Here is an 18159-nt window from a genome sequence, read left to right as displayed (position 1 = left end):
GTTTGGAACCATCCGTATAGAAGTCTATGTAGCTTTTATTACCAGGAATATCGTAGTTCCAATTGGTTCTATCAGGAATAGTGGTACAGTACTTCTATCAAAAAGCGGTTCAGGTGTAATCCACACTTCCTGCAACATCGGACTTTGTATCAAGGATAACGCAGTGTCCATAGCCGCCACATGACCAAAGAGAAAGCTCCCTTAGCCTCACGGCAGTGGTCGCAGTAATTTGTCTAGCCACAATGTCCAGAGGCATTGATGTAGCATTAAATGCAGTGCATGAGAAGGTGCCATGATCAGTGCGCCTGTGATGCACAAGCAAGCCAACCTTTGGATCGTTTGAGTATTGAACAGTAGGTGGACTTTTGAAACGCCGTTCACCAGACAATAACACCATATAGCATTATAGGTATAACAACTACAGTATATACCCAATGCATGATACGCGGTCTAAACGCCAACTCTTGCTCTTTCCAAAATGTTGGATTTGAAGTTCAATTTCCTGTCCAGCAAAACACCCTAGTATTTTGCGCTTTCTGCAAATGGAACATTCTCTCCTCCCAAAGAGATAGGTGCCATTGTAGGCAACTTGTATCTCCTGCTGAAAAGAACTACTTCTGTCTTGCACGGATTATACCTAGACCACTTTCGGTGGCCCACTTCAGTGTTGCACATAGAGCTTCAAGAAGTATATCTCTTAGAGTGCTGGGAAACTGAAGGCGGCATCTCTGAATCGTGTGTCATGTATAGGGAAGCCAGCCAGTAATAAGACTTATTTATTTCAAGGCTGGCTACTACTGATTTGTTATGACTTTCAACATCGGTTCCAAGTATGATTTGAATCGATCAATAATCTGATATAGCATCCATATAAAGCGATCCCCGGATTTGGCTTCTTGAGCCCCTAGAAGCTTCAATTCTCATCCGATTTGGCTGAAATTTGGAACAAGGACTTATGACTTACAACATCCACGCCAAGTTCGATCCTAGTCGGTATATAAACTGATATAGCCCCCATATAAACCGATCGCCGGTTTTGACTTCTAGAGCTCCTAGAAGCCTACAGCCAAGAAGCCTAGAAGCCTGACTCGGTTGAAATTTGACCTAAAAACCTATCTTATGGCTTACAACATCAGTGCCAAGTTTTATCCGAATTGGTGAATATGGTGATATAGGTGCCCCTAAGTACCGATATCCCGATATGACTTCTTGAGACAATTGAAGCTTCAATCAATTCCCGATATGATTGCTACAAAATAATTCAAATACAAACTAAGTTAATAAGGCTACATTTATAGCGGATGCATGGTGGTGGGTACCCAAGATTCGGCCCGGCCAAACTTAGTCTAAGAATTCAAATGTAGGGTATTTGACGAACCCTATCAACAAAAAATAAAACAAACACCAAACATTAAGTCGGTGGAGGACAACACGACACCAGCAAAACCAAGATTGCATAATGGAAGATGTACGTGCAAGCTTGCGGCTTACAGGAAAGCAAGATGTAATGGAGAGGGGTAGGTTCCCCTTACACCAGAGGCCACTTTGAACAACCGGTTAAGTACGTGTGGATGATTGAATGACTGATAATTGAATAATTACACCATGTTGACCCAAGAGCCATGGGCTGCAAAGTGAATTAGACAGGAAGAGTATTGTGTGTGGTGGTAAAGGGGTATTTAATATGCATTAGCGGTAGGTAGATAGCTGAGTGACTGGGAACTGAAGTAAGCATTTTACCCACATCACGAACAACATGTCAAATTGCAACACCTCTAAGGCAGTAAGCCAGACAGCCATCATCATCACATGGCCAGCTTGAAGACAAAAGACTCAAATAAAGCTGATCATTGCCACAGCCAAATAGGAAGTAGACGAGAATTTCATACAAATTGGGTGAAAGACAGACAGACCAACAAAGCAAAAGTGAGAGTTTTTCCCAGAGATTCGTTTTTTTAATAATTTTTGTTTTATTTCTTTAAACTACATTTATTTTTTTTTTAACAATAAAAACAAATTAAAAATAACAATTTTCAAGATGAATGTTTAAAAGGATTTAGGTGTAGTATTTGAAAGGACATGCTGTGGTGCCCTTTCAGCTTAAATAACAACAAATGAGGGATGAGGGGAAAATGAAGAAGAAACACAAAAGTGTCATGAAGGATGTTTGATGAATGGGAAATTCGAAATGAGACAACATGAAGCAGCAACTTAATCCAATTTAGTTTCGGCCAATTTGATCCACTTGAGACTGCAAGTTGTTGATAACTTCCGAAGGAACTTGATCTCCTAAAATTTCGAAAAGATTGATGCGTTGATTGCCGGGAATCTGTTCGTAGGCTCCCAATTCAATGCCTTCTTGGACATTTTGTATCTGGGCATCTTTGGGTATCAGGAAGGTCTGCTGGGCCTGGCGGATAGCTTCATTGGTATAGGCAGCACCCTCGCGGTGTTGAGGCATTCCCATAGCCAAAGCCAACAAAGTGGCCAACACAGATAAACACACCAAAATTGATTTCATTTTTCTCTGGCACTCTACAAAAACACACCAGGAAGTAAAAGACAAGCAAAAAAAAAACAAATCAGCACTTTTTATCCTTTTCTGTAAGTAAGCTGCTGGTGCTGCTGCTGTTGATTTTTATGTTGTATCCACTTTTTGTGCGCATGCGCTACAGCTATTCGATCTTACCTTAAGCACGTTCAACACGTTAATAGTAACCCAGCCATGGGTATTGCCACTGTTTATAAACTTGGCTAACAACAAATTTCGGCAGAGATTTTGTTATGTGCTTTGAGTTACTTGCTCTAGGTTTGTTTGTAGGTTTTCTTTTTTCTGTTTTTACGAGAGCGTGTGAGCCATTGCTTCTTGGTATTCATTCCATTGCTGGCTGGTTCATTTCTTTTGATTCCATCATGTTTTTTTTTTCTTTTTTGCAAATTGTGGTTTTTTCTCTCACCATCGAAATCGAAGCCCGGCTCATCTTCAATTCAAAACACGTTAGTTATGTTTTTACGTTAAAGGTTTTTTTTTCATTTTTTTTACTGCTACTGCATAATGAAAGTGTCTCTTAAAATTATACTAAAAGCGGTTACATCTGTTTGTCTGAGGTGGGGGGAGGTTCAGTGACTCCCAAATATTATGGAAATCCGATGCAAATGCGTTCATAATGGAAACGGCTAGTTTATAATATATCCTAGGTTATTTATAATATTTATTATACAGCCATACGAGGGCTGATGTTTATATTTTGGGTGCTGACAACACTAGCAGCTTAATTAGAAATGTTTGATATTTTTTTTAGCCTAAATTTCTTCAGAACATCTTGTCATTTGATTCCTGTCAGCCAAGTTCAGGCAAAACAAGTAAAAAGGCGTTAAGTTCGGCCGGGCCAAATTAAATCGAGAGATCGGTCCATATGGCAGCTATATCCAAATCTGGACCGATCTGTGCCATATTGCAGAAGTAAGCTAAGCGGCTTAACTTACCTCATTGTCCCAAATTTCGGCGACATCGGACAATAAATGCGCCTTTTATGGGCCCACAACATTAAATCGAGAGATCGGTCCAAATGGCAGCTATATTAAAATCTGGACTGATCTGTGCCATATTGCAGAAGTATGCTAAGCGGCTTAACTTACCTCATTGTCCCAAATTTCGGCGACATCGGACAATAAATGCGCCTTTTATGGGCCCACAACATTAAATCGAGAGATCGGTCCATATGGCAGCTATATCCAAATCTGGACCGATTTGAGCCAAATTCAAGAAGAATATCGAAGAACCTAACACAACTCCCTGTCCCAAATTTTGGCACAATCGGACAATAAATGCGCCTTTTATGGGCGCAAGTCTTTAAATCGAGAGATCGGTCTATATGGCAGCTATATGCAAATCTAGACCGATCTGGGCCAAATTGAAGATAGATGTTGAAGGGTCTAACACAACTCATTGTCCCAAATTTCAGCAAAATCGGATAAAAAATGAGGATTTTATGGGCCTAATACTCTTAATTCGGCGGATCGGTCTATATGGGAGCTATATGAAGATATACTCCGATATAGCTCATCTTCAAACTTAACCTACTTATAGACAAAAAACGAATCTGTGCAAAGTTTCAGCTCAATATCTCTATTTTTAATGACTGTAGCGTGATTTCAATAGATAGACGGACGGGCATGGCTAGATTGTCTTAGATTTTTAGGCTGATCAAGAAAATATGTGTACTTTATAGGGCCGGAAATGGATATTTCGATATGTTGCATACGGAATGATAAAATGAATATACCCGCATCCTTCGGTGGAGGGAATAACAAGTAAGAGCGCGTTAAGTTCAAATGGATTGCAAGGGATTGCAAATGGGCCATATGGGCTCAGATTTAGATATAGCTTCATATAAACCGATCTCCCGATATGACTTCTTGAGCCCCTGAAAGCAACATTTCTTGTCCAATTTGGGTGAAATTTTGCACATAGTGTTCTGTTATGATTTTCAACAACTGTGCCAAATACGGTGCGACCTGATATAGCTCCCGATCTCCCAATTTGATTTCTTGAGCCCATGGAAGCCTCGATTTTCATCCGATTTGGCTGAAATTTTGCACATAGTTTTCTGTTGTGACTTTTAACAACTGTGCCTAGTACGGTCCAAATCGGTCAGGAACCTGATATAGCTCCCATATAAACCGATCTCCCGACTCGATTTCTTGAGCCCCTGGAAGCCCTAATTTTCAGCCGATTTGGCTCAAATTATAAATATAGCCCCCATATAGACCTATCTTCCGGTTTTAATTTCTTGAGCCCCTGGAAGCCTTAATTTTCATCCGATTTGGCTGAAATTTTCTACATAGTGTTCTTTTAGCAACTGTGCCAAGTACGTTCCGAATCGGTCATGAACCTGATATAGCTCCCATATAAATCGATCTCCCAATTTGACTTCTTGTGCCCCTGGAAGCCGCAATTTATATCCGATTTAGCTGAAATTTTGCACATAGTGTTCTGTTATGACTTCCAACAACTGTGCTAATCGGTTTATAACCTGATATAGCTCCCATATAAAACGATCTCACGATTTGACTTTGAAGCAGCAATTTTTGTCTGATTTGGCTGAAATTTTACACATAATGTTCTGTTATGACTCTCAATAACTGTACTAAGTACGGATCGAATCGGTCTATAACCTCATTTAGCTCCCATATAAACCGATCTCCCGATTTGACTTTTTGAACCCCTGGAAGCCTCAATTTTCATCCGATTTGGCTAAAATTTTGCAATTTTCATCCGATTTGGCTAAAATTTTGCATACGGTGTTCTGTTATGACTTCCAACAACTATTTTAAGTGCGGTTTAAATCGGTCAAGAACCTGATATAGCTCCCATGTAAACCGATCTCCCAATTTTATTTCTTAAGCACCTGGAAGCCGCAATTTTTGTCCGATTTGGCTGAAATATTACTCATAATGTTCTGTTATGACTCTCAACAACTGTGCCAAGTACGGTCCAAATCGTTCTATAACCATATATAGCTCACCAAATTTTAGTAGAATACATGGTGGTGAGTTCCCAAGATTCGGTCCGGCTGAACATAGCACCCTTTTACTTGTTATAATTATTAGACAGCCATACAAGGGCTGATATTTTTATTTTTGGGTACTGACAATACTAACAGGGCCAACTTTAAACTTTTCTAGAAATGTTTGACATTTTTAGCCTAAATTTCTTCGAAACAACTTGTCTTCTGATTCCTGTCAGCCAAATTCAGTCAAAACAAATCGGCCAGGCCCTGTTTTATATATCCTCCACCATAGATCGTAGATCGGGGGTAGTCAACATGGGGGGGATCCGTTTTTAATTTCCTTTTTTTAAAGTAATCGGACGCCCCAAACAATCTACAGGTGAACTCGTGGCATATTTTAGATCAGTACCTTTAACGGCAGTTAAAAATAGCTACCCACGTGACACCTTGGGGATGTTTGTGTTCACATTTGAGTTAAAGGAAGACCAAGCTAAGTTTTAATGCGACAATAGGGAAGGAAAATATCTTTGGCCCAACAGTCGGAAATTTAGCCTACACGAGGAAACTTCCGATAATGGATTAAGGCTAATAGACTTCTCCGCGACAAAGAACATGGCAGATAGCAGCATCAGATTCTGGCACCCGATAAAAACACGAGAAACCAGATAGATCATGTTATGATAAATGGAAGGCATTCAACCATCGTGTTAGATGTATGATCGATCAGAAGGGCGAATATCGATTCGGATCATTACCTTGTTGCAATAAAGGTACCCACCCGTCTTAGTTTGGCGAGAAACGTACACTCAGAGAAATTGTTTAGTAAAAACAGTAAAAATGTATGCGGTAACAACAGAAAGTCTGCTGAAAAAAGAACGACAGTGATTTTTTGCTAAAACAGCTAACATTGTTTGCTGTTTTCACAGGGTAAAAACTGGAAATGAAACAAGTTTTCATTTATACTTAAAAAAATGTTTGATATTTTCTTATAATTTAAGGGTATATAGTGCAGCATTTGTCCTTAGTTTCTACAATTTGCAGATTTTTAACGATTAAAAAAAAAAACAGCAGGCAAAATAACTATCACAACCATATACATATATATTGGGTTGCCCAAAAAGTAATTGCGGATTTTTTAAAAGAAAGTAAGTGCATTTTTAATAAAACTTAGAATGAACTTTAATCAAATATACTTTTTTTACACTTTTTTTCTAAAGCAAGCTAAAGGTAACAGCTGATAACTGACAGAAGAAAGAATGGAATTACCGAGTCACAAGCTGTGAAAAAATTTGTCAACGCCGACTATATGAAAAATCCGCAATTACTTTTTGGCAAACCCAATACTTTCAAACAACAAATGTACGCCAAAAGTTTACAAAATTTCTGTATTAATGGACGCTCAGATGTTCATAATTTTTGTATGGTTCCATTTAAAAGTTGAAAGTTTTTATTTGAAACCGTGGATTAATCCAGAGTTTCAAAAGTTCATACTCTTAAAGCAGTTTTTGCTTAAGAAGAGAAGAAGAGGTAATAAGGCCATAAATGATTGCATTTTAAAGAGAATTAGTAAAGTTATTCGAGTCGCGAACTTCAAATGCAGACAAGATTTTGATGTATATATTAAAGCGAAAGCGGGGTATGATCCTAAGAAAGAATGGCTATTTATAAACAAATGTCTAGGGAAGCCAACAAGTAAGGATGTTACTATTAACGAGGGTCAAGGTAGAAGGATTTTTAATAATTCTGAGAAGGCGAATTATTTAAATAATTACTTTTTTGAATTCGGTAAAGGACTTGAAACGTGATATAGCAATACTTCCTGAAGATGACGTCAACTTCTTCCGCACTCTTAGACAAAGTGTTAGCATATTTTCATTAGGTTTTGTAGATGAGAGTCGAATACAGCATTGTAGATGAGAGTCGAATACAGTAATGGCAATGAAAGTGAATAAATGTCCTAGCGATGACAGTACATTTTCATTAGGTTTTTTAGATGAGAGTCGAATATAGGAAAATGTAAAGGCAATGAAAGTGAATAAATGTCCTGGCGATGACAGTATTCCATCATCATTTATTCGGAAGTGTATTAGTGAAATATCTTGTATGCCATTGAATATTTTTAACGATATGGTGAATGAATCTGTATATCCTGATGTCTGAAAAGTTCTTAAGGTACTTCCAATACCGAAGATATCTAACACAACTGAAGAAAGTCGCTTTAGGCCAAAAGCGCTTCTTTCTACTACTGACAAAATTTTTGAGAGAATCATTTATGACCAGTTGTTTGGGTATTTCACAGATAACAATTTGAGAATCAATATGGGTTTAGAAAGGGATGTGGTACGGAGGAAGTCGTTTTGAAGCTGGAATTCTTTTTTCGATTTTTCTAAGGCGTTTGACCTTGTTGATAATACGATTTTGTTAAAAAAAACTGTCGTTTTATGGAATACAAGATCGAGATGTATTACTTTTAGAAGCTACCTGACTAATAAAAAAGCAATTAGTTGCTAAAGATGGGTTTCGAAGTTCATTAGGATCTATTGATTATGGTGTTCCCCAAGGTAGTTGTCTTGACCAGTTATTGTTTTCAATATTTCCGAACGATATCAAGAACCTCCAGTTAAGTTGAAAATTATTCATGTTTGCAGATGATATATAGCTTTTCTACCCTTATATGAGTGGCATGGCTTTAAAAGTTTGTATGGAACCTGCTTCTGCTCTGTTTTTTCAATACAGTAAAATAAAACGACTTGTGTTAAATCCTGGGAAGACTAAGCTAATGCGATTTAGACCGTTTCCCACAAATAACTATTTCAGTGTATTTATTGACGGCGAACTGAGGCAAGAGGCAAACTGCGTCAAGTACCTTGGCATTATCTTGCAGAATAATTTGCCTTAGGATATGGATATAAACTCAATTAAAATGAAAATAGCTCCGGCATTGGGAATTCTTTTCAGGTTTAAAAATAATTTAAATGTAACTTCATAACTTATGATATACTACTGTTTAATACAGCCACATATGAATTACTTAATAACAATGTATGCTTACAACAGAAATAATGTAAGCTTAAAATCTTTACAACGGTTATAAAATAAAGCGCTTAAAATAGTATACATTGCCTACAGATTGCTCCACTTTGCGGCTTTTTGGGAATACATTTATAACTTTTTTTTTATGTAAGAGAATGTATACATGAATTATAATTTTCCAGCTCGTCCTACTTATGCCTCCTGGCGCGGGACTCTATTTTTGTATGAAATGAAATAAATTTCAAAAACGTTAAAAAAAGCTTAAAGCAGACAGTGTTTTAAGATATCCGAAGATTAATTTCTCTGGGTGTACGATCTGACACTACACGGAAGATGGACTTTGGAAAGCTATTGGGTTGCCCAAAAAGTAATTGCGGATTTTTCATATAGTCGGCGTTGACAAATTTTTTCACAGCTTGTGACTCTGTAATTGCATTCTTTCTTCTGTCAGTTATCAGCTGTTACTTTTAGCTTGCTTTAGAAAAAAAAGTGTAAAAAAAGTATATTTGATTAAAGTTCATTCTAAGTTTTATTAAAAATGCATTTACTTTCTTTTAAAAAATCCGCAATTACTTTTTGGGCAACCCAATACAAACACAACAAGAAGCAACGGCATACTCTACTCGGTTGACGCAATTGCTTGAAGAAAGCTCTCCCTGTCCCGATAGTATAGCAGCGCAATGGCAAACCATTATCCACTTCATGGAAAAAGCCTCAACATCCGTACATGAGTACCAATACCCTCCCTCAAGGAACCCATATACGACCAGAAGCGTCAAAAAACTACTGAATCCAAGAATTCGGCATTAAGGGCAACTTTACAGTCAGTAACAAAGCTCTAGGCGAAGGAGAGAGAGGTATCCGGAGAATAGGAGAGAGGAAAAACGTCTCTTCCGCAAAAAGAAGAAGGAAATGGAAAGACATGAGTGTGCGCAAATTGAGGTATTCGGGTGCCAGAATAAAGTACGAAAATTCTACGTCAAACCGATGGCTTTGGTACAAGCGCATCCAAGAGAGACCAGAGACCAAGAAGGAAACCTGATAACGGATACTGATAGAGTGCTGAAGAACACTCTTAGAAATTTTAAATGGTTAGAGCTGAGGTGTTATTTGTTTTGTGGTCGGATCTTAAAAATTCTTTTATGACTGGATAGAATTATGTATAAATACGACAAATTAGGGCAATTTTCTGATACAGATTAAAAAATTTCTAAGGAAAAAACGAATAGGGGTATCTTAATATATATTTTTTAAATTTTTGATGATAAAAGTGTCCTTAAAAAGTCAAACATAAATTTTGCCAGAACTTTTTTTACAAAAATCCCCAAAAAACTTATTTCTGGCAAAGATTATTTGGCAGGCAGAAAAATTTTTTGTAATACCGAGGTGCCCAATTTTAGGGCCCCGTGAAAGAGTAATCGCTACCCGTTCTCATGTGAAATATTTTTGCTAGGTTTTTTTCGATTCTATCCCACTGTTTGGCGGTGGCCATGAGTATACCGCAAAACCAATCCCTGATGATGGTATAGAATGTGAACCAACTAGTCAGTCAAATGGCAGTATCCCGTCTAAAAAACAATAAGGCAGCAGGAGTCGACGTGTTGCTCACTGAACTATTTAAAATCGCAGAAGATGATAAGGCGTATGCATCAGCTTGTCTGCGCGATTTGGCTAGAAGAACGCATAACCGATGATTGGAACCTCAGTATACTATATCTCGCACACAAGAAAGGAGACGGAATGTGTCAACCACAGAGTAATAAGTCTCCTCCCCATCGCATACAAGATACTCTCGAGCGTACTGTATGAAAGATTAAAACCGGCTTTAGATCTGGTAAATCCGCCATACACTCACACTGCGCCGAATCCTGAAAAAGACCCGAGAAGGACAAATCTACACCTATCATTTTTGATAGACTCGGCAGGATGACCCATGCTTTTATACGTTCCTCAGTAAGAATAGGAAAGAATCTCTCTGAACCATTCAAAACCAAACGAGGTTTCAGACAAGGAGACAGCTTATCGTGTGATACCTTTAATATCCTGCTGGCGAAGATAATACGAGATGCAGATGTGAATAGATATGGCACACTACTCACAAGACAAAACGCTACTCACCTATGCCGATGACATCGATATCATGGGTCGGTCACCGGAAGTATTAACTGCAGCCTTTGAAAGAATTGAAAGTGAATCAGTGAAAATGGGTCTGGCAGTGAATGGAGATAAAACGAAATGGATGGTATCAACTCCCAAAATGCCTTGTACAACCGAGCAGATAAAGAAAATGGAGAAAGTTGACAACTAAACTTTGAGATAGTCAGCTACTTTATCTACCTAGGCACCGCCGTAACCGATGATACCAGTTTTGAAATAAAACGAAGGATAATGCTGGCTAACAGGTGCTTGGCAACCAGATAGGGGGCAAATCCACCATGCGACAGATGATTACACTATACAAGACATGTCCGTGCTGTTGTATTCTCCGAGGCACGTGTACTTGCGAAAGCAGATGAGGTGGTTCTCCTAAAATATATGAACCACGAGCATAGTAAATCGCCTCAAAATACAACTCACAGTGGCATAGAATCGAAAAAAACTAGTAAAAAAATATGCCATTTGAGAACGGATAGAGATAACTCTTTGAAATGGTTAGAGCTGAGGTGTTATCCAGATCATGTGCAAAATTTCAAGGCCCTCTTATCTGAGAAGGCTTACAGATGTTGGGCACTATGAAGACGGGCTCGAAATGGGGCCTTATTCTGAGGACAGCCCACTGGCTCTAAAGGAGAATGATTGGTCTACCAATACTCACATACGCGTCAGTAGTTTGGTGGACGTAAGGATAATACAACGGGATCAGAAAACAAGGCCCCAGGTGGTCCGGGCGCCTTTTGCCAGTGGCCTAAAGTTGGTCACCGCCTCATTTCGAAGAATTGTTCGGGCCCCCAAATCTTCAATTAGGGTCCGATTCCAAATTCCTTTTTGGCTAGATAGTGTTCAAAAATCCCTACAAAAAAGTGCGTTTGAGTTATACAATATTTCCACTGGTTTCGGCGATATTTGACTTTTAATTTTTTAAATTTGATGAAATATTTTGACCTAGTTCGGCTTTGCGATTTACGAATCATGCATCATCATTTTGATGCATGATTTGGATTGGTGACAAAGGTACCAATGACTCTGCTGCGATATGCGTCCACATACGATAACTCAGTTAAAAGTTAAACAGATTGGAAGTCAAAAAATTTAACCCTAGCGGACTTTTTTGTAGGGATTTTTAGACTTTATCCAGCAAATCAAACCACAAATGAAGATTTTGCAATTTTTCGAAATGCCGAGGTGACCAACTTTATGGCCCTGCTAAGAGGCGTCCGGACCCCCTTAGGACTTGTTCCCTGAACCTGTGGTATTATGCTTACATTGCGTAAGTGAGTATGGCATGTGGACTATCCACGGATGCTGGCCCCATTTCGAGCCTACGACCACATAGTGCCTAAAACCTGTGAGCTTTCACAGTACTCTCCTGAATATGACACTACAAATTGAGTTTTCTCTCCAAGAGCACTTCTAAGTACTTCACCGTTTCAGATATCAAAATCGCTCTATTGAGGAATCGTGGAAAGTGGTGTGTCCGAAGATGCCTTTACAGATTATCTTATTAGGAACAAGGAGAACGACTTCAGGGAGAACATTCTGCCTGGTTCTCTGAAATCTGGTGATAAACGAAGACTTAAAGATTATTTACAAAGAAGGCAAGAAATAGATCGCATATTTAAATAACAATTTATAGAGAGAGGCAGACTGGACATTCAAAGGGAGGACAGGGAAGGACTCAGGGAAGATGGAAACATATCTCAGACTACTCGAAGCCGACACCAACTCAAAAAGAATCTTTAGGCCACGCATTCCCAACAAGGTAGTTGAATGACCGAACGGATTACCACAAAGCGACACAGATTTGCAGAGAAGTTAACACGGCTGATTGCCAGCACTAGGAGTATACATGTTCGCATATTGTGTAGGTTGGCCTGAAAGTAAACATAGGCTATATAATTTTTTGGTATCGGAAGGGGGACGGACCCTCCCCCTTATGCCAAAAACACAACCCCAAATCAAAAGTGGACCGATCGGGACAACATAGGTATCAAATGAAAGGTATTGGAGAGTTAAATACGAATATGGTATTAAAAGTTGAGTCTAAGTACCCATTGGGCCGCCCACACCCCAAAACTGAGTGACGTATCCTGGCAAGTTTTCATTTCTTTGGGATCAAACCATCTCCCCATTATTCTCACCATCGACCGACATCCCAACTTTACAATACTCAATCATTAAGCAAAACTTGAATCGGATGGCACTCGTTGTCAATCAGTCCGTAATAGGTCATCATCTTAAGTTAGCTATGGACAAAAAATGGTAGTTGTGTCCCAGATAATGGCTAAGTTTATAGGCCCGATATTAGTGGACTATTGTCATAATGGCCTGGTTCTAGGCGACTTTAAAGAGCATCACGTTTCATTGCATTCTCCCCTAGGTAACGACCAGCGTGGCCTGGCTTTAACAGAGCAGATTGAAGGTGAATGAGGACGCCCCATTAAAATTACTGGGAGGTGCCGAAGCTCGCCAGATATTTTCATTGCATATCCTGATCTGCTGAGTGACGTATCCTGGCAAGTTTTCATTTCTTTGGGATCAAACCATCTCCCCATTATTCTCCCCATCGACCGACATCCCGACTTCACAATACTCAATCATTAAGCAAAACTTGAATCGGATGGCACTCATTGTCAATCAGTCCGTAATAGGTCATCATCTTAAGTTAGCTGCCTATGGATAAAAAATCTATATTATCGAAAGTTCATTTTCATATGCAGCAGCATGATTTCAGAAGACAAAAATCATGGCTTAATTATCTTGAATTGTTGGTCAAAGGCGATTGATAGAATTAGTTATGGAAACAAATTGACAACATTCCAAATTCAGAACATTACAAAAACAGCTTGCAACTCGAAAGTTGTCTGCATTTCAGAGATTGTAGTAATGATGCTCTAGCCATCAATACAAAGGTCGAGTGAGTGGAAGTGGAAACCAACAAGATGCAACTTTAAAACTGGCCAATTGAAAAGATTGAAGATTCATTGACTATAATTGCGTACATTAACAGCACCAAAACAAAATGGAAAGGTTCACTCAACTCTCTCTCTCTCTATCTCTCAATCGATAAAAACTCACAGTTGACACTCACAATGAAAATGAATTTTCGATTGGGAATTACTCTTCTTTCTCACCATTCCACAAACCAAGCAACCAGCCATTATGATTGTTGATGGTGGTCAGTTAACCTCCTTTGAGAGAATGAATGAGCAGATTGATGCAGGCAGCCACATTACGTAAAAACCTCAATTGACCAAATACACATTGACAAAGGTGAAGTTGCCTTGCAGCATCATCATCAGCATTTCCGAATCATTTCAACCAATTCCAGTTAATGTTTTTGTTATACCTGGCTGTTGTTTTTTTCTTAGGCCAACAAAAACACACTCAATAAACGGCAGTTGGAGGTTAAGTGGCCATCATCAAGTGGGGGTTGTAGCTGCTCGTCCGTTCAAACTCTGTTTTTTTTCTTTAATGTCAAATCAATGATCCGACGTACTTGTCACTGTTCCATGGCTTACAATATGAAGAAGGTTACCACAAAGATTACTTTCAAAGTGGATTTCAAGTACCTACCAAAATGGGAGTTATAAATTTCAATGATTTTGAGTGTCATTGTTAATCAGAGGAGTTTTTATGTTCCTATTCCATGGGGCAATGATACTATGGAACAAATTATCTATAGAAAGTTTTGTCATAATTTTTGCAAATGTCATTTCAGTAAAAAATTTTGTCAAAAATTTAATTTCTATAGAAAATTTTGTCAAAATTTCATTTCTATAGGAAATTTTGCCAAAATTTCATTTCTATAGGAAATTTTATCGAAATATCATCTCTATAGGAAATTTTGTCAAAATTTCATTTCTATAGGAAATTTTGTCAAAATTTCATTTCTGTAGGAAATTTTGTCAAAATTTCATCTCTATAGGAAATTTTGTCAAAATTTCATTTCTATAGGAAATTTTGTCAAAATTTCATTTCCATAGGAAATTTTGTCAAAATTTCATTGTTATAGGAAATTTTGTCAAAATTTCATTTCCATAGGAAATTTTGTCAAAATTTCATTCCTATAGGAAATTTTGTCAAAATTTCATTCCTATAGAAAATTTTGTCTAAATTTCATTTCTATAGGAAATTTTGTCAAAATTTCATTTCTATAGGAAATTTTATCAAAATTTTAGTTGTATAGAAAATTTTGTCAAAATTTCATTTCTATAGGAAATTTTATCAAAATTTCATTTCCATAGGAAATTTTGTCAAAATTTCATTTTATAGGAAATTTTGTCAAAATTTCATTTCTATAGGAAATTTTGTCAAAATTTCATTTCTATAGGAAATTTTGTCAAAATTTCATTTCTATAGGAAATTTTGTCAAATTTTCATTTCTATAGGAGATTTTGTCAAAATTTCATTTCTATAGGAGATTTTATCAAAATTTCATTTCTATAGGAAATTTTGTCAAAATTTCATTTCCATAGGAAATTTTGTCAAAATTTCATTTCTATAGGAAATTTTGTCTAAATTTCATTTCTATAAGAAATTTTGTCTAAATTTCATTTCTATAGGAAATTTTGTCTAAATTTCATTTCCATAGAAAATTTTGTCAAAATTTCATTTCTATAGGAAATTTTGTCAAAATTTCATTTCTATAGGAAATTTTGTCGAAATTTCATTTCCATAGGAAATTTTGTCAAAATTTCATTTCTATAGGAAATTTTGTCAAAATTTCATTTCTGTAGGAAATTTTGTCAAAATTTCATTTCTATAGGAAATTTTGTCAAAATTTCATTTCTATAGGAAATTTTGTCAAAATTTCATTTCTATAGGAGATTTTGTCAAAATTTCATTTCTATAGGAGATTTTATCAAAATTTCATTTTGTCAAAATTTCATTTCTATAGGAAATTTTGTCAAAATTTCATTTCCATAGGAAATTTTGTCAAAACTTCATTTCTATAGGAAATTTTGTTTAAATTTCATTTCTATAAGAAATTTTGTCTAAATTTCATTTCTATAGGAAATTTTGTCAAAATTTCATTTTATGGGAAATTTTGTCAAAATTTCATTTCTATAGGAAATTTTGTCAAAATTTCATTTCTATAGGAAATTTTGTCAAAATTTCATTTCTATAGCAAATTTTGTCAAAATTTCATTTTATAGGAAATTTTGTCAAAATTTCATTTCTATAGGAAATTTTGTCTAAATTTCATTTCTATAAGAAATTTTGTCTAAATTTCATTTCTCTAGGAAATTTTGTCAAAATTTCATTTTATGGGAAATTTTGTCAAAATTTCATTTCTATAGGAAATTTTGTCAAAATTTCATTTCTATAGGAAATTTTGTCAAAATTTCATTTCTATAGGAAATTTTGTCAAAATTTCATTTCTATAGGAAATTTTGTCAAAATTTCTTTTCTATAGGAATTTTGTCAAAATTTCATTTTATAGGAAATTTTGTCAAAATTTCATTTCTATAGGAAATTTGGTCAAATTTTCATTTCTATAGGAAATTTTGTCAAAATTTCATTTCTATAGGAAATTCTGTCAAAATTTCATTTCTATAGGAAATTTTGTCAAAATTTCATTTCTATAGGAGATTTTGTCAAAATTTCATTTCTATAGGAGATTTTGTCAAAATTTCATTTCTATAGGAGATTTGATCAAAATTTCATTTTGTCAAAATTTCATTTCTATAGGAAATTTTGTCAAAATTTCATTTCTATAGGAAATTTTGTCATTATTTCATTCCTATAGGAAATTTTGTCAAAATTTCGTTTCCTAGGAAATTTTGTCAAAATTTCATTTCTATAGGAAATTTGGTCTTAATTTCATTATTATAGGAAATTTGGTCAAAATTTCATTGTTATAGGAAATTTTGTCAAAATTTCATTTCTATAGGAAATTTTGTCAAAATTTCATTTCTATAGGAAATCTTTGTCAAAATTTCATTCCTATAGGAAATTTTTTCAAAATTTCATTTCTATAGAAAATTTTGTCAAAATTTCATTTCTATAGGAAATCTTTGTCAAAATTTCATTCCTATAGGAAATTTGGTCAAATTTTCATTTCTATAGGAAATTTTGTCAAAATTTCATTTCTATAGGAAATTTTGTCAAAATTTCATTTCTATAGGAAATTTTGTCAAAATTTCATTTCTATAGGAAATTTTGTCAAAATTTCATTTCTATAGGAAATTTTGTCAAAATTTCATTTCTATAGGAAATTTTGTCAAAATTTCATTTCTATAGGAAATTTTGTCAAAATTTCATTTCTATAGGAAATTTTGTCAAAATTTCATTTCTATAGGAAATTTTATCAAAATTTCATTTCTATACGAAATTTTGTCAAAATTTCATTCCTATAGGAAATTTTGTCAAAATTTCATTTCTATAGGAAATTTTGTCAAAATTTCATTTCTATAGGAGATTTTGTCAAAATTTCATTTCTATAGGAGATTTTATCAAAATTTCATTTCTATAGGAAATTTTGTCAAAATTTCATTTCCATAGGAAATTTTGTCAAAATTTCATTTCTATAGGAAATTTTGTCAAAATTTCATTTCTATACGAAATTCAAATAGGAATGTCAAAATTTCATTCCTATAGGAAATTTTGTCAAAATTTCATTTCTATAGGAAATTTGGTCAAATTTTCATTTCTATAGGAAATTATAGGACATTTTGTAAAATTTTCATTTCTATAGGAAATTTTGTCAAAATTTCATTTTATAGGAAATTTTGTCAAAATTTCATTTCTATAGGAAATTTTGTCAAAATTTCATTTCTAAAGGAAATTTTTGCCAAAATTTCATTTCTATAGGAAATTTTGTCAAAATATCATTTCTATAGGAAATTTTGTCAAAATTTCATTTCTATAGGAAATTTTGTCAAAATTTCATTTCTAAAGGAAATTTTGTCAAAATTTCATTATTATAGGAAATTTTGTCAAAATTTCATTATTATAGGAAATTTTGTCAAAATTTCATTTCTATAGAATATTTTGTCAACTTATTTCCTAGGAAATTTTGTCAAAATTTCATTTCTATAGGAAATTTTGTCAAAATTTCATTTCTATAGGAAATATTATCAAAATTTTAGTTGCATAGAAAATTTTATCACAATTTCAGTTCTACAGAAAATTTTATCAAAATTTTATATTTAAGAAAATTTTATGAAAATTTGATTGCTTTTGGAATTTTGTAAACAATTCACTTCTATGGGCCAGAACTAAGGCTCTTTGCAAAAGCTCTTGATGAGATTGCGCTTATTGCATTTCGCACTGATTTTTAGGTCCCCAAAAACCCGAAAAATTACAACCTAGTGTCTACCGACTCCTTTTGCATTTTTTTTGTGCTTTTTGCCCTCTGAGGTTTTTGCTGTCGCTTTTTGCCTTGGGGGCAGGCATTATAAGTGCCTATCTCATTTAACATGAAATTCCCCACAAACAATCCATTAAGTTC

General features: G+C 35.4%; 1 protein-coding gene across 1 annotated transcript; it reads right to left on the bottom strand.

The window, feature by feature from the left end:
- Positions 1-1992: 1992 nt before the first annotated feature.
- Positions 1993-2716, bottom strand: LOC106089704 (uncharacterized). The gene is made up of 2 exons (XM_013255660.2): positions 2690-2716; positions 1993-2535 (listed from the first exon to the last, which is right to left on the bottom strand). Exon 2 carries the CDS (start codon positions 2519-2521, stop codon positions 2222-2224), a length of 300 nt encoding a protein of 99 aa, XP_013111114.2. The 5' UTR covers positions 2522-2535; positions 2690-2716; the 3' UTR covers positions 1993-2221.
- Between the last annotated feature and the right edge of the window lie 15443 nt (positions 2717-18159).

This window comes from Stomoxys calcitrans, chromosome 3, assembly GCF_963082655.1.
Source record: "Stomoxys calcitrans chromosome 3, idStoCalc2.1, whole genome shotgun sequence".
In the NCBI taxonomy this organism is placed as follows: Eukaryota; Metazoa; Arthropoda; class Insecta; order Diptera; family Muscidae; genus Stomoxys; species Stomoxys calcitrans.
Note: the sequence above shows the minus strand (reverse complement) of the source record. Positions and strands in the feature narration are given on the sequence as shown.